Raw genomic sequence first — 20,543 nt, forward strand, 5'->3', positions numbered from 1 at the left:
TGTCAGATTGGAGGATCAAAGACCAACTTGGTACCCAGGACATCTGATTGGAGGAGGAGATTAAACTGGTTCTTACTTTGATCTTAAAGATTATATCAGATTATAACTGATAACAGTAATCCAGGGATACAGTTGTACAACATGGTCAAGTAAAGTCTGCCCTTGAGGAAAAGATGTAAATCTATAGTGGTGGTCAAAATTTGTTTACATTTATACTAAAAGGTGAAGATATTTTAAATAATTTTTTCTTATGTATCTATTAGTTTCCCTGACCTATGGCAAACTGACTATCAGATTAGACTTTAAATTGCTAACATTATTGGAAACCAGAACTCTATAATATAAACATCTTTTACTACAAAGTATTTGAAGTTATTTAGAAATAAGCATATATCTTATGATATCTCAATTAAAGGTTTTTCTTGACTAAACACTGCTTAAATCAGTCCAACATTGTTCAAATTTGGTTAAATGCAATTAAACTTTTTATGCATGTAAGCTCATAAACAATATTTTCTTGAAAATTTTAGTGTGAATCTCAATTCTTGTTTGTCCTATCAGTAACCTTTGAAGTTCCATTGAAAAATGGCTACAAAAGATTTTCTCAGTATTTTTGCACAATGCACTACCGAACCTGTCCCTTAAGTCTAACTGTATGATATAGAATTGAATGGTCAGAAGGAAGAAGATACATAATGATGTGACAGACACAATACCCTGCATCTGTGTCTGACAATAAAGAGGTGTCAGCACAAAGAAATCACTGATTCTTGTTCCACTTGTCAATAACGCCCTCTCATCATCCAGAAAACTGTCAAAAGCAGGTCTTTGTTAGTGAAAAGCAGGTCTTTGTTAGTGAGCACAGACAGACAGTAATTAGAACACAATGGCTTCGCAGACGAACTCAACAATGGGCAAAGGACTGCCGCAAGGAGGACTCTAACAAACACTTGTACCGACATGCTGTAATCATCTCTGATTAAGAGAAAAGGGGGTTGACATGTTGGAGACGAAATGAACATTTATAAATTCAATTTGTCTGAATGTTTGCAGTGTTCCATCAAATGACCAATGCATTAACCTATTTTTATCCCATCCATCAAAATTTTCTTGTTTTCATTGCTTTTAACTTTGATAAATGAGCATAGAGAAAATTTCATGATTTTACCATTCTTTGTCGTGTCAATCAATTTTTCTCTTTTGTAGATCAAAATAACACTATAGCCATCAGACTGGAAGTTAATAACTCAAATAATTCATGAAATTATGATAAAATACATTAATGTGTTGAAAGAACTTCAATTAGCTCCCTCTACTTGAAGTGAGTGTAACCCAGACATATAGAAAATCGAAAATAGGGGAAAATTGTTTTAATCAAGTTTTCAGTGAGAGAATAAACTTTTATATCTGAAACAACCATGCATTACATAGGGCCTTTCAAAGCTTATTATACATATAGGTTTATTTATTTATTGAGACCTCCTTATTTATGGTGGACAAGTTTTCTTATTGACACACATCTAACAAACCGTCATCAACCTGTAGATAGGTTTATTATTTTATTTTAGGTTGGACCATTTGATGTCTACTTTTTGGGTCATTAGATTGTTCACCTTGAATTGTACCCAACATCTCAATTTATTCATATACAATCAACCTGACTGCACATCGCATATGTATGGAGAACAATGCACCAACTATAACATGTATAATGATGTGGTAAAGATTTGGGTCAGAGGAATTCCTAGGATTATATTTATCTGATTGGAATGTAATTTGGAATTCATCAGTATGGGGATGGTATTATAAAGTCATTACCAATGTCAAACAGTGATTTAGTCAGAATATATTGGGAAAACCATTTATTTTCTTAGTACTCAGGAGAAAATAATACATAGTAATGTGAGAACATTCTAAAGTCATGCTGAGAATGTGCTGCCTGAGTACACTGTAGTGACATGACTGAGAACTGACATTGCTAGGCATATCACAGAACTCCTGCAGGTGTGAGACTGCAGCTAGCCTAAGGAAAGAGGTATCTTTTGTGTGTGAGACTGAAGCCCTAAGGAAAGAAGCCTTTCTCAGGGGGTCATCAAAAATCAGCATGATGATAGGGAGATTTCACTTTTCCCCTGAAACCAATCAGGGAGAAACGAAGCCCTAACAGGGAGACTTCGTGGGTTTAGTGGCCTCTCCTGTATGTGTGAGACTGAAGCTATAAAAAAAGAGGCCTCTCCCATATGACTGTTGATAAGACATGATGAAGCCTAAGGGAAAGCGGTCCCTCCCATCTAACTGTTGATAAGGCATGCTGAACACTGGTCATTATCTATTACACTGATGCACCACACTTCACCCCTGTATGTGTGAGACTGAAGCCCTAGAGGAAGAGGTCCCTCCCATCTAACTGCTGATAAGGCATGCTGAACACTGGTCATTATCTATTAAACTGATGCACCACACTTCACACATTACTGCACTGATAACTGCATCTTTGTCAGATAATTATAAATTTAGTTTATCTTATCATTTTAATTCATTGAAGATAAAAGTCTGCAACTGCAATCCTTGACTGCACCATGTGCAAGACACATGAAAGAATTGTAGGTGTATTGGGAAGGGCGAGACACATGAAAGAATTGTAGGTGTATTAGGAAGGGCACTAACAGGAGAGAACTATAGAAATATTAAATAATGTCCAATCCTTAGCAATATTCTTAGCTTCCACAAATATCTATATACCAAAAAAATAAGGTCTGGTGAAGAAAAGACTCTTTCTCTGAAAGATGTTGATCATGATTTTTGCAGGTTTTGTGGGATGATCATGATTTTTGCAGATTTTGTGGGATGATCATGATTTTTGCAGGTTTTGTGGGATGTACAGACATAAATTAGCAAAACCATGAAATCAAACATCCACAAAAATGATAGTTTTCCTCAATCCAAGAAAAAAATGGAATCCACTGATTCTCTTGATAATTTACAAAATGAAACTTTAGCTGGTCAAATAATATCAAATTTACTAACATTAACATAATATAAACTAAACCAAATTTAAAAGGAAGAATATCCAACAGTTTACAAAAATCACAAATTGCTTTTCTATTTTTCCTGTAGAAATTAGTAAGATTCAGCACTTTGAGACATGTAATGTAAAAAACAAACAACCCGATCAAACATGGCAACACACCAGACAGTCACCTCATACATCAAACTTACTGTATACCAAAACATTTGTCAATTTTGCATGTTTTTCACTCATTTATCTTTACCCTTTGAACCACAACAGCCCACATTAACACTTTTAACTTCGTTTTATAACTGATTTGTTTTTCACTTTTTTACAATACATCTATATTAACTTTTTGTTAGTATCACATGATAATTACATTTAAAGCCCAGAACAGTAAATTTGATACTGGTATTAATCATATTTGTAGCCATTTAAATGTCATAAATTATTTCTTAACAGACTTATATTTTTATTGTCTATTAATTAAAATTTAAAATGTAATCCACGTGTGTAGTTTATGTAACACTCTAAATTTGTTTTTATTACAACTGCCAGGAATTATTTCCCTAATATTTTTGTTTTACTGAAATGAAATTATTTCCGCTGCAGTTTCTATATTTCTCTGATTTGCAAAATTCATGAAACTGCTTAAGCAACTCTCTCCAGGCAAATATTGATTGCCTAAGGCAACTGCTATTGTACCTACATACAGCTGCATGTCAGGTGACTGACACCTGGGACCAATAGATTAGTGTATTAGACCGAATTTACAGATCATAAATTAGCAAGAACGGTCATATTGAGAAATATATGTGTACCATCTTGCCTAACTATTGCATAAGAAGAGGGACATATTCTTAGAACTGTAGGTATTATACTTATTAATTGTAAAACTATGAGCATCTAGACAATTATGAATAAAAATAAAAACAGACATACAAACATAATTCTTGACATTATCTACACTCAAAGAACTTTATATTTTGATAAATTATGGATCGACCTACTGCTTACATTTTACTCTCCACTAATTCTGCTGAGTAAATATTTACAAAGTGAACACTAACAATGTACATCTCTCCCTCCATACCCTGAACTCATTTTTTCTCACTTTTTATTCATCTTCTCGACTGTAATACATATTTTTTTTAATAAATAACATCTTTTTCGTTTTGCTAGAGTTCATATTTATTTGTTTAACGATGATTTTGAATGATATCTATTTTAACTATGAGCAAAATCAATTAAATCTTCCAACCCATGACAAATTGTATTTGTGAACCATTAACGAGAATGTTCCCCATCATAGAGCAGCATCAACAAAGAAGATCAATTTATTATTAATCTTCAAATATAGATTAAACATCAATAATTCCTTTGAAGTAATTACATAACATGCTGATGGTCAGTGTAACAGATTGGTCATTTTAATTGCTTCTGTCCATTTTATTAGATAAAATCTTCCTTTTATCCATCTGAAAAGCAGCATTACTGATTATATAATCTTTCTTTTATTCTCAAACAAATATAGTGGATATTTAATCAAGGAAATCGTATGGATGTTAACAGACTATTTCAATAGAAACTAATGAAATAAATTACACTTTACATATATACATTTCTGTTTCTACAGAAGCCAAGAAAATCATTTACAGTTTCTCTGCAGATATAAATCAAGTGTTGTATTACCCAGAGTTCAACAGAACCATTAAGGGTACAGTTAATACAAATGGAGCAAAACACTATGACATTTGAAGACTAATTGAGATGAAATATTATGGTCTGTTAGAACATACATCAGGACCATCTCAGTCTTATCAGTAGACAGATCAGAACTTGGTATTTAGACAGTCTTTGGTGTTATTTCCCTTCATATTACTGAGACTATAGTGTCAGAATCCATTGTTTTATCACATAATTCTACTTACTCCCCTTTGATGTTCCACTAGGGGCTTGAGTATTGATGATCATTTACCAATAAATTTCTTCATTCAACTTTCTTTATAAACTTTAGGGTAATTCTGGATTATTTATGTAATCTTAATAATCATGTAATCAGAGGTTCAAAGACCACCTGCTGAGGGTGGCCTAATGGCTCCCATTAACTGCTTATCAAAGCTCATAAATAAAATGAATTCCCTTCAGTCAATAAACATGGATCAACTTAGCCTTGGTCAAACTGTTGGATTAGATCATGTGTGTATAAACACATAAACATGTTGTAATTCTACTATATAAATAAACAATGCAATTAACAACACATTTCTACTTTTCACTTTTATCTCTTCAACTTCAAAGAGAGGTTATAGCAGAACAATGAATTTATATTAAATTTGGTAGATAGGTAACAAATCTTTATTAATAAAGCAATTTCCTGGACAAATTACAAAATTATGATTCCTATCATCATATCAGTTGTAAGTAATGGGTATAATTTGTATGATAAATTAGATCATTATTCCACTAATCAAACTCAGCGCCATTTTTGTATCTAAACAAGTATGAATTGGCTGGTCATCAAAAAACGGAATTTAATTTGACACAAGAAAATAATAATCATACAAGGTTATATTATGTATGAAAATAATTATCTGTAATCAAATTGTATAACAACTAAAAAATGTTTTAATAAAACAAGAGAGAAATACTGATTTAAAAAAAAAAAAAAAAATATACACCAACAATAAAATCTTAAATAAAACGAAATGAATTTACAACTTACTGGGACACGTCCACTTGTATTTTTGTCCATCTGATGAGTTAAGCCTTTTTCAACTGATTTTTATAGTTCGTTCTTATGCTGTACTGTTATACCACTGTCCCAGGTTAGGGGAGGGTTGGGATCCCGCTAGCATGTTTAACCCCGCCACATTATTTATGTATGTGCCTGTCCCAAGTCAGGAGCCTGTAATTCAGTGGTTGTCGTTTGTTTATGTGTTACATATTTGTTTTTCGTTCATTTTTTTTTTACATAAATAAGGCCATTAGTTTTCTCGTTTGAATTGTTTTACATTGTCGTATCGGGCCTTTCATTGCTGACTATGCGGTATGGGCTTTGATCATTGTTAGACATGTTAGAGGCCGTACGGTGACCTACAGTTGTTAATGTCTGTGTCATTTTGGTCTTTTGTGGATAGTTGTCTCATTGGCAATCATACCACATCTTCTTTTTTATATTGTCCTTTTAAATTTTGTACATCATTATAATTATCACCCCATTTTATTAAATATTTGCATTTTTATTTATTTTTCAGTTCCACAGAAAAAATAACAAAGTAATACACTTGTAACTATTCATTGACTTTAAAAATCAATTAACATATAAGACATTAAATTTATTTACACAATGCATACATTTACACTGTCTTCAGGGAATTTTATCACAATAATTCACAGTAGCGGAACTTATCTGTAACTTATCTCCGTTTTTTGCCCAGGGAACAATTGATGTTGTCTACTCGACTGGAAATTTATGACAAGACTCATGAGATTGCAATGCAAGCACATTACTTTAATGACAAAATATTGTATAATTTACTATGGTTTTAATTAACTATGCTTGACAATCATGCATTAAATAAACAACTTGCTGCTCTCCAGGCTCCAGAAAAATTCTGTAAAAAACTGAAAACTGACACCTTATAAATGAGTACGGGGCAGCGTGGACACAAACTCTGAAACTCTTCCTTTGATGCTGTGGACAAATCATAGTTACTCATCTTTGAATAATTAATGATTAGCGAACAAAAGAAACGATTATGCTGCCACTAGCATTATCTGACTCATCCAGCATAGAATGAAGAGTTGTCAATTTTGTCTTGATTTTGATTTGAGAAGCGTCTTTTGTTTTGAGTTGCGTTTTAATGATGGTTATGTGCTTGTAAACCTTCATTAAGAAACAGATGTAAATGGATTTTCATCATCTTCCTTTCACATAATAAGAGCAAAGAACATGTTTCAAGATCAGGTTTCAGGAAAAAAGATGAATTTTGGAAAACGAATGTGGAGCATGCCATTTTTAATGGATTCTGTCTTAATTTAACGAAAGCTAATGCCGCAAGGAAGACAAATTAACAATATTAGGCTCTCTAAAGTCGGCACAAGCCTTCTATTATAAAAATTAAACACATTAATTTTCTAGTACACAATGACCTTAGAATCAACGTAAAACATGCACACAATTTCTTCAGTTGTACAATTAATTTGAAACTTCTATTGTGTAATGTGCGAGGGCCAGATGTGGCACGGCTAAATCTTATGAAATTCCATTGACTAGTGAAATAGATACAGGGTGTTTCATATTACCAAAAAGTAATGTAAGATTTACGTTATAGAATTTTGGTGTAACAATAATTAGAGTATAATACATTAATCTATAGAGTATGAAAATATTCCCATAAATTTACACCTGTCAAAAAACTCTTTTGAATATATCAAACCAAGACCTTTGTCATAATTGATTTAATTTATCGAAATGGCTTGTTGAACTTGACGATCGAATAAAGATACACTTATAACTACAGAACAAAATGGTAGCTATATTTTAGCCGTGTGGTCGCCTCTTTTAATACCTCTTATGTTTAAGTTTCTGATCCGGATGACGTTATTAAAAACAGAAATTATGACCGCATGTCAAAGTGCTCCTATAGATTACCGCCAGATAACACGCTAAAACAATTTACATTTGACACAAAGATTTTAAACTCCACATTTACCAAAACTGAATTCTATAGTCGAATCAATAAACTGATGATTCAATTTTCCGAGTGTTTTAATTGTATTATGAATGAATAAAATGGTATATTCAACAGTTCTGTCAATAAACAATATCAAATTTAATTACCGTAAATATTTACAATTTGATTCAGTAGAAATGTATTTTTATGCAAATGTACTGCTGATTATTCCATCCAATTAACAATACAATTGTATTAGTGTACACTACTGAATCCAATTAACAATACAATTGTATAGTGTACACCACTGAAACCAATTAACAATACAATTGTTTAGTGTACACCACTGAATCCAATTAACAATACAATTGTTTAGTGTACACCACTGAAACCAATTAACAATACAATTGTATAGTGTACACCACTGAATCCAATTAACAATACAATTGTATAGTGTACACTACTGAATCCAATTAACAATACAATTGTATAGTGTACACTACTGAATCCAATTAACAATACAATTGTATAGTGTACACTAAACTGAATCCAATTAACAATACAATTGTATAGTGTACACTACTGAAACCCTTTTAAATCTACGTAACTTTTTCTTGCTATCTTCATAACCCAAGAGAGCCAGATATTTGTAAATTCAAATTGGGTCCATCAATAATGTTGTGTGTTGAGCAGGATGTTACTTGTGACCCTACCAGAGCACAGAAGGTGACTAGAGTAAATTATTGGTATTGCAGTTTTCTATGTAGTGTTGTGTGAACTGAGTTTTGTATTTTTTTATATTTAGCCACAAGTTCTTTTTTATCAAATTGTATATTAGATTGTCCTTTAATGGTGTCCTTTAAGACAGACCGCCACTTTTTCACATGGAAGTTTTCTTTTTTATTATAAGCAAGACGAGTTGCACATTGAAACACTCTTCATGAACCAATCAAAACTTTAACTTTTATTTTTGGCTTATGGACAGCAAATGCATTAAATGTAAAAGAAAGGAATAAAAGCTAGATTTCAGACAGATATACATTGTTAATAACATATTGCAGTCTGTAATCAGACATGCTTGTTTGTTTATTCAAATATGTAAACAAACTTTATAAACACACATTAATGAATATGCTTTAAATAACTAGGCTCAGTGTGTATTTAACATTCTCTCCTGACATAATGTAGTCCATCAATGTTTTCATTTTAAAACCATTCAAACGTAGGAATTAATTTCTGATTGTATCTCCTAGTTGCTTTTTGTACCACTCCTGAAAGTTTTTACTAGTCATGCAATAAAACTATAATTTTGTCTTTCATATATAAGTCATTTCCAAACAATTATTTGACAGTTTTAAACAACTTTTATTCTTCCAAATACAATAAGGAGAAATTGTGTGGAAAACATGAACAATTTACTCTATGTACTAATAAAACTTAGTATAAAGTGTTATAGGCAAACAGAATCAATAACAGTATGGGATTTGAGATGAACCAAAGTATAGAATAAGAGTATAAACTGTCAAAATTATGATTCATAACTTTTTCTCTTTGTCATGTTTATCACTGTACAAACTAGAACTTAGTAAGAAGTGTTTAAAGCCTGATTTGATTCTTAACACGCTTTATGTAGATTTCATTTGGCTGCTGATCTACCATTCACAAATAAATTTACATAAATTTGCATACTTTAGATTATATATCACTTGTGTATTATAAAATACTACAAATATATCACTTTGTACACTAAGAAAAGAAATTAGAACACCTTCTTCTTCAAAACTCATTATATTAAAATTAAAATTGATAGTAAAGTCACTGTTCGTGTCACCAAACGAGACAAGACGCCTCTCACTTTGCTTTGTCTTCCATGAATTTGGACAATTTGTCAAAACATTTTTTTTCAAACAATTTTTTTTTTTAATTTTTCAAAAAGGAGACGCCTTTTGCATTAATTCATTTTAAACTCCTTCAGTCTTAAAATAAAAATTTTATGCATACAATAAACCAACTTCAAGTTCATTGGACAAATGATACATGCAATAACAGTTAGACTGAAATACACCTCTATTTGTAGACACAAAGTCGGTACTTTTTCGTTTGTAAAATATACCTGCTACTTAAAAGTCAAATTTGACAAATTAGGACTGTACTTACACAACAAGTGGTTAGATATAAAACAAAAAGTGTAGTACTGTTTACCTTTTCACTTTTTATAGTGTTAAACTCCACACATAAATATCATACCTTATGTTTAGACACAGTCTTCTCATAAAGTTTTTTTCACACGTTTTTGATAGTAAAATACAAGTAGGTTTATATTCACAATAGCTTGAAGAGCATATATATATCTGAATATTTTTTCTATATTTTTTTCAGATGAACAATTATTTCATTACTAAAGACTTAACCACCTTTTCTACATCTTTAATTAATAACAAAACATCTCACATCTCTTAGTTCATGTGTTTCCCTTTTTCAATAATTCATAAGAGTTTGAATTTGAAAGAGAGCTTTGAAAAGTAGAAGATTGATAAAACGAAGAAAAGGGGGAAGACATTGGGAAAAAAGACAAATATTGCCAACTGATATATCAGTAAATGCAACACAATTTTAGTGTACTTTCAATGACCCTTAATAAATGACCTATTGCATGGAGGGAGGTCTACCTGCAACAACAAGAGATGCAGTTACTGTATGTGTAACATGGTACAGCTTGTACAACAGTATCATGCCATACATATATCACAGAACTGTATCAATGGCTGATAAAACTACTTGTTAAAGCAAACAGAACCCACTTAGTGATATTTACTAGCAGTATAACATCAGAGGTCAACATTTGAAGGAAACAATAATATTTTCAAACATACTTGACCTAGAACAAGCCAAGGAAAGTCAATACATGATAATAACTGGTTAAGATGATGGTCAGCTTGACCACTATCTTAATGGTCAGTGTGGACAGTGACCAGTGGTCATCAGGTGTAAGGGAGATTAGATAACTATTGTTTGTCAAGAGATATTGGTGGCACCAGTAGTTGTGAACTACAAGGTTAAAACTCATCAGTTTTTGTCTAAGGCAGGTGATAAACTTGTAATTTAGCTCCCCTCCATTCAGACTTGTGTCTGGTTTCCCAGGTTCTGTGTGTGTTTTATCAAATTTTCAGGTTAAAAGTGAATTTGTTTGTCACTTAAGCACTTGTTAATCTTAAACCTGTAAAGTGTCCCGCTGTATATTGTAAATATCATTTATTAATGATTTTCAAATTGTAATATTCCGATTATATAAACGTAATTGTTTTGTTACAACAAAGTTAACTTCAATTACTGATAACCTTAAGATTTATTTAAGGTGAATAATTTCATACAAATGTGTCCAATATTAGTCAGATTGAAGTTGTTAGGATTTGTGTGTTTAGGGGTTTAACAGAAAAGGATTTTTTTTGGCCTCAAATTGATAAAAAAAAAATCAGATTTCAGGGAGTTCTAATAGGACAAGGAAAAAAAACCTTTTGATATACAATTGGTAAAATTTGCAACTCTAACTACACAGTTATAACTTTTTACAGACAGTTATATATCCAATTGAAAGTTTATACTTAGATTATACTAGCTTATTTAACATTGAATACAAGACACAGAGGAAAACTCAAGAATAGCAAGACAGAGAGGTCTGTGTAGCAGACTGTGCACAGTGTAAAAAACACATTATCAGTAAAACTGCCTGTATGGACATTGAAATATGAAGCTAGTGTTTATCAAGAAAATCTATTATTTAGTTATAATTATAGCTCTGTCATGAAATAACTGTCACCTAACACCACATATCATCACAAATTGATTTTTGTTGGACTTCAAGGGGAATGGTCAAACACTATTGCTGACCGCCTTGTGTCAATTTTCATTTCCATGGCAACAAATAAACTGCCAACATTGATAACCTTTTGACATTCAATAACTGTTAATATAAAAAATCTCTATTTCTAATTTGAGTTACCAGGAGAAATAATAACTTTATTACAGAAAGATTGGATTTTATGTCCGTCAGATATTGGTGGACAATGTGAGAGAAAATTAAAGACTAATTGAAGTAGATAAAATCATTATCAATATAATTGTGGAAACTTCAGGATGAGACATCTTACAACCTTCCTATAAAGTGGCCAGAAATTGTTCTTTATTGTAATTATGGAGGGGAGGACTCCTTAGTGAGTCTCCAGCTGCCAAAATAATATATATATCTTTTTTATAATTATTATTTTTGGTACATACATCATGTACATAGTGTAAAGGAATAATAATTTTAAAATAACTGAAGAAATATAAAATCCAGACGATGTAAGTTAAAAAGAAACCCAACAACACATTTAATACCAACCAAGATATCTATGTAGTACAATATGTATATATCTCTCAAATTCACTCATTCAATGACAAGGGAGTTTTAAAAAGGACCACTTTACACTTGGCCTGTCGAGTGACTCACAAACAGAGGCCTATTTCATGATCAACTGTAACCTTGAGCCCTCTTCCACATCCACCTTCACATTATATTAGAAGCAACACTAATAATCTACTATCAAGTTCTGTTGCAAACATTTAATACATGTACAAATTAATAACTTATTGTAATTAAATTCATGAATTTATTACTTTTAGTTGACCTTGACCTATTTTAACATTATTATACAAATAATGTGGCATAGATTGATTTAGATCCCATCCATCATAACATTCTGTCATTCAAACATTAAATTTATCTCAATGTCATTCTAAGCCATGGGATATTATTTTCTTTAATTCTTTAGAGAAAACATCCAGTAAAGTAGACTTCAATATTTATAGTGACCCCAACATAAACAGTGATAGTCATCAAAATGTAAATATGGATGACTTACACTTAGGTCACCGTGGAGACAAGCTGTCAGGTGACCATTTATAAGATGTTGATGGTAGAAATGTGATATCTAAACAAGAGGTGAATATTAAATTCAGTTTATTTGATGTGGTGGATCTTGTTCATGAATTATATAATTCCTTTTTTAAAAATTAAAAATTTAATAAATTTTAAGGAAATGATTGTTTTGACAGTTTTGTAAGATTGAAGTCTATGATAATTTATACATATCAAGCCCAAAATGTCTACCATCATCAATAGTCTAAATTGAAATAAACATGTATTCATCAGAACATTAACTATTCTGTAGTCGGCCTCTGTAAATCTTCATAATGCAAATATAAAGAGATTAGTAATTTGTATCAGGCTCAGATAAACAAAGTTTTAAATATGTATGGCTATCAGGCAGATAAATGTACCAACTCATCACAGAGATCCATTTAGACTGATTAAGTGCACCAATTATTATCACAATTTCATTGTTTATTCATTTTCATTGCATCTTCTGCTCAACTGAACCTGTCGTCTGCTATTGAATAATGGCCTCCAGTGAGAAACTGCAGTCTCAGGCACTTAACATGTCCTCTGCTTATAAACAATGGCATCCAGTGGGGAAACTCTGTTCAACTTGTCGTCTGCTATTGAATAATGGCTTCCAGTGAGGAATTCTGGTACTACATGTACCTGTAGTGGTTTCCAACGAGAGACTCTGTCGTCTGCTATTGAATAATGGCCCCCAGTGAGAATTTGTATGGTACTACAATCTTTACCAATATAACTTGATTTCCACTTCTAGTACTAAACAAAGGCTTCCATGGAGAAGTTCATCTTCTGAGTAGTAATGCCATTATGCACTACTATGGCTTTAACAAACATGGACACATGGTCAGCTCAAATCTGGTGTGTGTCTTTCTGTCATGTTCAATTAAGATCCATTTTGACAAGATATAAAATTTCCATAAAACCAATCTTTGATCTTATTGATGCATAATTTATACCATTCTATTAATTGTACTTCATTAAAATTAGTGAAATATTTACTGAATAAATATCCAAGTGAAGAGTCATGATGACATTGGAAATTATTAATGTGTGCTCAGAGTATAAAGAAGACCTATATGTTTTATTTGTATTAGATTTTAAATATTATGGATTGTATTGAACCTTGAAGGATGCACATTAAGTATCCTACCAAGATCTCAGTACAAAGAACCAAGCAGGTTATAATGCTTGCTTCTATACTATTAAACGAGAAGACCTCATTTTGGGTGTCGCTTCTCTTCTTTCCACAATAAATTAATCAACACGCCTCTGTGTCCTATAGGTACAGTGCATAGGCGCATTTGTCATCCATTCATATGATTATTCAGATTGAGTTATTTTGGGAGAAAAACGAGAAAAAAGGCATCCGGATATTGTCCCGTCATTGGATGAAATTTTAAGTCAGATTAGACTTCCGGTTTGCGTTTTTCTGTAGTATACTTAGAACATACGAATGAAGTGTATTTTAATTCTATCTGCTATCATTTTCAAGTTTACTATCCACGGCGGTCACAGAGTTTATTAAATGGAGAGGGTCTGTATACTATATCAATTGACCACCATCGATCGATAAGTAAACTTAGAATTGAAAGTAACATGATACACTTTATTTAATAGTAATGAATGTTCATAATATACAGATAAGCGCTTAAATTATTCATGTGACTTTTCTGAAATTCTCCAGTCATTAAATCTTTAACAAAATTCATTGATTACAAAAAAAAAAGATGTAGTATGATTGCCATGTTGAGACAACTCTCCACAAGAGACCAACACCGTACGGCCTTTAACAATGAGCAAAGCCCATACCGCATACTCAGCTTTAAAAGGCCCCGAAATGACGATGTTAAACAATTCAAACGAGAAAACTAGCGGCCTTATTTATGTACAAAAAATGAACGAAAAACAAATATGTAACACATAAACAAACGACAACCACTGATATACTTAAATATTTATAACATACTAAATGTTCATATTAAAATTGATAGAAAACCAAAAATTGGGAATTTTGAAAATGAAGGAGGAGGGATAAAAAAAAACATTTTCCTGTCCCCAATAACCTATGACTTATGATACTTTTGCTAAAATTCTCCAGTCATTCAATATTTCACAAAATTCTTCTAACAACACTTCACATACTTTAAACTATGCTCCGAATGCCCGCGATTTCGCGGGTGTGTTCTAGTGTAATATTTAAATTAGTAAGTGGTTATTATATGAACTATCTATTATAAAGCCATAACTACTATCATGATGTACTCCAAGAATAATTTTCTTTGGAATTTTAAAAATATTTGTCTGTCCTCCTTCAACTTTAAGTTTTTGATTCATCATACTATTTTTTTAATCAAACAAAACTTTTTCTGTAAACAGGTAAACAAAATTGACCGACGCCAGGTCCACCTGAATAAACTTGAATCAATTGACCACTGGTGGTGGACTAACAATGCCCCTTCCGCTTGTCAATAGAGAGTCTTTCAACACATGTTTGTCAAGTCATCTTAAATTTTACAATATTACAATAGTCGCAAACTATACAGGTTTCAATAGACTGAAAACCAATTTGGCTTCATTTTACAAAATAACCTAAAACTGCGGCTCCTTTTCACAAAATTCTAAAAACCAAACTGGTTTGCAAGTTGAATATTGCATTTTTTCTTCTAATTTTTTTTTGAGAGAAGAGTCAAAGACCACATCAACCAAACAATGTGTGCAGTATTTTAACAACATAATATTTATCATATTTAATTTCATAAAATAAACTACGCAAATTTTATTACTGTATGAAGACATTATTAAATCATCTTATTCTGAAATTCCCTTTCACAGAGTCAGTGTCTCGGACGTAAATCTGCTATTAAATTTTAAATGCAAGCAATATGCATGTAATTGAATTGGTACATGTTTTTCCTTAAAGTAATACCTTCATTGTAAATGACAACTCAAAATTGTAAACACCACGCCATAGGTGTTTGAAAAACATCAAAAACCCGTCTGTTTTTTGTCAGGTGGCGTCTAAAACTCTCTTGGTTAATCTTTTACAACCTTTACCATGATATCCATCAAGACTTGAACAAGACCAAAAGATTAATTTATGAATGGCATATTGATAATGAAAATACCTGTTATTATTTACCTAACAGGTAAAACAATATACAGGTGAGAAATATACATGATTCTTAAAGTACAATCCTATTATAGGAACAGCTGACCAAGAAAACAAACCAGGGATTCGTATATCTTGTCCTTAATCCCTGGCCATAATAGCGGGATTAACTTGTCAATATCGGCTTTCTGTTACAAAGTCAGTTTGGGTGATCTACCTGCCAAATTTACCAATAGATCCAACCCTTTTTAATGATTCAGTGACAACTACCTTGTCTATTGGGGATCAACGTACAGATTTTACCGATTATCTTGCTTCAATATTAGATACGACTTTGACGAGTCAACAGTATTTTAGAGAAGATTTATTAAACCCCATCTTTATCATTTAGAACTACTCGTCTACGATAGCTTTTGATGTAAGGCACTCTTTAGACAACATTTCTATCCACTTCACTTCTTTGTTCACATTTTCTTATTAATATCGGTAACGTGTAACGTCAAAGTAATATACCGCTGTGTGATAGATATATTCTCTATATTTCTATAACTGTAAGTGATAGAATGAAGGAAACTTTAATTCGGAGCCACTCACAACAAAAGACAAATTTTATATAGGGACAATTATGTCATCAGGGTGAGACAGATATTGGTTTATAAATGACATTTAATATTTTTTCCCTTTTGTCCAACACTGAGTAGGGGACCATCAAGTTTTCTAGTAAGCTATAATCAAAAATACATTTGTTATTTAATGAGAAAAGTTACATTTTTTACATTTTTGCTCAGACAAATAAATACTGACTTAAATTTCAGTGTAAAAGAAAACTTTGGTTAATGTATTCTGTAAACTTCTCAATTATATAAATATGGTTTGGTTTATAGAAGTGAGTAATGTAGATTGTATACCCCTAAAGCAAAATCACATGTTTTTATTTGCATGTTTTTTTTAAATGCAAATATGTGCAGGATTTATAACCTCCTGCAGCAAGTTATTTTTATTCAACGTAATAACGAGTGTTTGTATAAACAAGCTATTTGCAAGTTCTATAGCTCCTCACATTTGCCTAATAGACTTATGTCACACTGATCTCTTTATTATGCCCAACTATTCTGCAGATGTGCATACAAGCCTCAACATATTGTAGTTCATGTCAAAAGGTCTCAACCTAAACCATTTTGTAATGGCATTATTACACACAAAATTATAATACAAACATCTGATACATTCATTTTATATGTATACACAGTTTATTTAAGCTCATTTTATATGTATACACAGTTTATTCAAGTTATCTGTACAATTCCATTTTTTTGTAATCTAATGAATGCACATCTTCTGGCATACAACAGAGCCGAGAGAGAAATTACGTAATATCTTTATCATCACCATAAAGCACCACAAACAATTCCAATAAAACATGGCTCTTACAGTTTTGCACTTATGAAAGAAAGTTTTAAGCTGACATCAAATCATTTTAAAAGCAAAGGTCCTTAACCATATCACAAGAAATCAAAATGCAATCAACTTTTTCACTATTATGCTTTTATTCCAAGCGATGATTTCCTACTTTCTGTAATGAGTTTAGCAGATCTTCGCTCACTGAGCGGATGAAAGGGGGACAACTGAAGCGTGACCTGGACTGTACTGTAGCGATGACAGTTCCTCAAGTGTAGGCAAAGTGTTATTAGTGCATAATGATCATTCTAACAGCTTGAAAAAGTTGACTATGGGTGTTATTAAAACCTTTGTTACAGATGATTTACGAGCGCTATATTTATATATCCTTTAATGGGATAGCCAGCTACTTTCATCATTACAAAAATTACTACAAATCAATGACTCAACAAAACTTTATATTTAACCACAGTTATGATAACATTTACAGAAAGTGATATGTTTCTCCTGGAAAAAAAACATATTAAATACTTCACTTGGTAGAATTTGTACTTCAATTCACATCTGTTATAAGCACAGTCATAGTCAGCCTCCATTTGAGGTCAATTGGTTTAAATTTGTTCAAATAAAGGGAGGTAAACCTTTCAAAGAGATGATGTAAGATTTTCCCTGTTATATAGAAATATTTTAATATGGTAGTTTGATAGTTTAAAACTGCTTCTTGATAATTTTTAAGTTGGAACTAGGAATGATGCCAAGAGAGAGACTTGAATGATTTCTGAACTTCTGCTGATTTACTCAAAATAAGAAGCAAAGACATTTGATGTACAAACCACATGACTATGGGCTTTGCACACATACCTCATTTAATAATTGTAATAAAATTATTTTCTCTGTCCAATAAAAGTTTCTTGTAGATGACATTACATTATATGAAAGTAACTCTAATTAAACACATGGCACTGTATACATAGTCTCAGTAGAAAATATGGTTTACATTCCAGCTTTATAAACAATGAGATTGAACTCATTCACTTTGGTTTTTATGTATGTGAATTTTCTAAGGAAGTACACATAAAATAAATACTATGTAATAAATAATTGGTTTATGAGCCTGTCCCAAGTCAGGAATCTAAACACTGTGGTGGTTAAAGACTTAATGTTTTGTTATTGGTTTGCTGTTCCATTTACCACCCTGTATTATATCATTTATTCAATTCATTCACAACAAGCTTGAAATACACTTTTATAATGATAATGTATCCTGAATGTAAAGGAATATGATCATGAAAATGGCTTCTGGCTAATATGCATGTTTGTTTAGAATTTATTTCCAGAAAAAAATTTATTAGTAAACATTGCAAGTCAAAATATGATTATTTGAAATGAAATTATGTGTTTTCTTATTTCAGTTGAGTTCAGTATTTTTGTGATTTTACTTTTTACAATACTAATCATTGTATTACTAAAAATAAATCTTGAACTTCATTTCAACTTGTACAATTCTTCTGTATTTCATCACTCAAAACAAAAGTGCTGACATGTACACTGTAAGCAAACTAGTTATGAGAGATTACAACAGAAACAAGACATAACAGCTTTAACATTATCTTTTCTCTAAAAAGAGTTCCATCATTTTTCTGTTATGGACATTAAATGCAAACCAGCACTTATCCCGATACCATCATCACAGTGAAATAGACAGAATTAGAACTTGCAGAAATTTGATCCTGACCCACCATCAGATTAATATAGCTCTCACTGTTGGAATTATGTTGCATGTATCCTTCCATCAATAAACTGAATGTTACCCCCTGTCTATGCACAAAATTACTTTCTCTAAAGGAAGCTGAACCCTCAAGCAGATTTGTTAGATAAATAAACTTGACATGGGTTAGATCAACTACACTCCTCAAGATGTAAAATAAACATCTCACACATTCAGTATGCTACATGTATATTATGTTCAGCTCTGCACTCTTTTTTCATGGTTTTGGTGGGATCAGGGCAGTGCACAATGTTCAAATATTTAGTTATGTCATGGTTGTGTGGTGGGATCAGGGAAGTATTTTACTCTTTTGTCATGGTTGTTTGGTGGTTTCAGGGAAGTATTTTACTCTTTTGTCATGGTTGTTTGGTGGGATCAGGGAAGTATTTTACTCTTTTGACATGGTTGTTTGGTGGGATCAGGGCATTATTTAACTCTTTTGGTATGGTTGTTGGTGGGATCAGGGCAGTATTTTATTCCTTTATCATGGTTATTTGGTGGGATCAGGGCAGTATTTTACTCTTTTGTCATAGTTGTTTGGTGAGATCAGGGCAGTATTTAACTCTTTTGTCATGGTTGTGTGGTGGGATCAGGGCAGTACTTAACTCTTTTGTCATGGATGTTTGGTGGGATCAGGGAAGTATTTTTACTCTTTTGTCATGGTTGTGTGGTGGGATCAGGGAAGTATTTTACTCTTTTGGCATGGTTGTTTGGTGGAATCAGGGCAGTATTTAACTCTTTTGTCATGGTTGTTTGGTGGGATCAGGGCATTATTTAACTCTTTTGGCATGGTTGTTGGTGGGATCAGGGCATTATTTCATTCTTTTGTCATAGTTGTTGGTGGGATCAGGGCAGTATTTTATACTTTTGTCATGGTTATTTGGTGGGATCAGTGCAGTATTTTACTTTTTGTCATGATTGTTTGGTGGGATCAGGTACCTCTCAAAGAAGTAGATCATCTATTTGTTTCCATCTTTTTCACTCTGATTGTACAATAGAATTTCCTCACAACTTTTGATGACAATTCAGCATAACTCTGATCTATTTTTAAAGCATAAGGAACAATATTTATTCTACAAACTGGATCCTTCCTTCCCCATTAGTTGAAACTGTCTATATTGGAATCTGCATGTACATGTATCTTACACTAGATTAACAAATACAGAAATTAACTTTGTAGAAAATGGCATTCACTTCAAAAATAAATTGGACATGAATTAGCACAGTGGCACTCCTCACTTATCCAAACAAACAATAATATCTTGGTAAGTAATATGTGAAAAATTAGATAAAAGGGCAATACAGTACAGAAAAAATATAGAAACTGACTTGTCTGAATTAAATAGGTACCAATAGAAAGTATCCACCCTTGTCCAGATAAAATCAACAACCATTCTTCATTTGTAGTTTAGAAAAAAAGTAAATTTAAATCCCTTTAGATTCTAAACAATATTTTATCTTTTCCATTTCAAATTTTAGCATACATCATAACATGCACATATCTATGTGTTAATAAGAAGTGTAACAGTTTTTTATTACTTTGAATTTTATTATTTGTTGAGTGAATAAATTTTTATGGATTTTATGACTATAGCAAACAATGCTTTTGTGTGTTCAACAAAACACATATTTTTTGC

General features: G+C 31.9%; 1 protein-coding gene across 2 annotated transcripts in view; it reads right to left on the reverse strand.

Moving 5' to 3' along the window:
- The window catches only part of LOC143063436 (discoidin domain-containing receptor 2-like), an 82,721-nt gene that overhangs the window by 29,540 nt on the left and 32,638 nt on the right, over positions 1 to 20,543 (reverse strand). The window contains exon 1 of one of the 2 annotated variants that reach the window (XM_076235590.1): positions 4,942 to 4,999. The exons of the other annotated variant lie outside the window; for it this stretch is intronic. Within the exon in view, the coding sequence (XP_076091705.1) occupies positions 4,942 to 4,984 (43 nt within the window). The 5' untranslated portion in view covers positions 4,985 to 4,999. Of the gene's footprint in view, positions 1 to 4,941; positions 5,000 to 20,543 lie in introns of those variants that run through there. 2 annotated transcript variants of the gene reach the window in all.

This window comes from Mytilus galloprovincialis, chromosome 2 (assembly GCF_965363235.1).
Source record: "Mytilus galloprovincialis chromosome 2, xbMytGall1.hap1.1, whole genome shotgun sequence".
Lineage (NCBI taxonomy): Eukaryota > Metazoa > Mollusca > Bivalvia > Mytilida > Mytilidae > Mytilus > Mytilus galloprovincialis.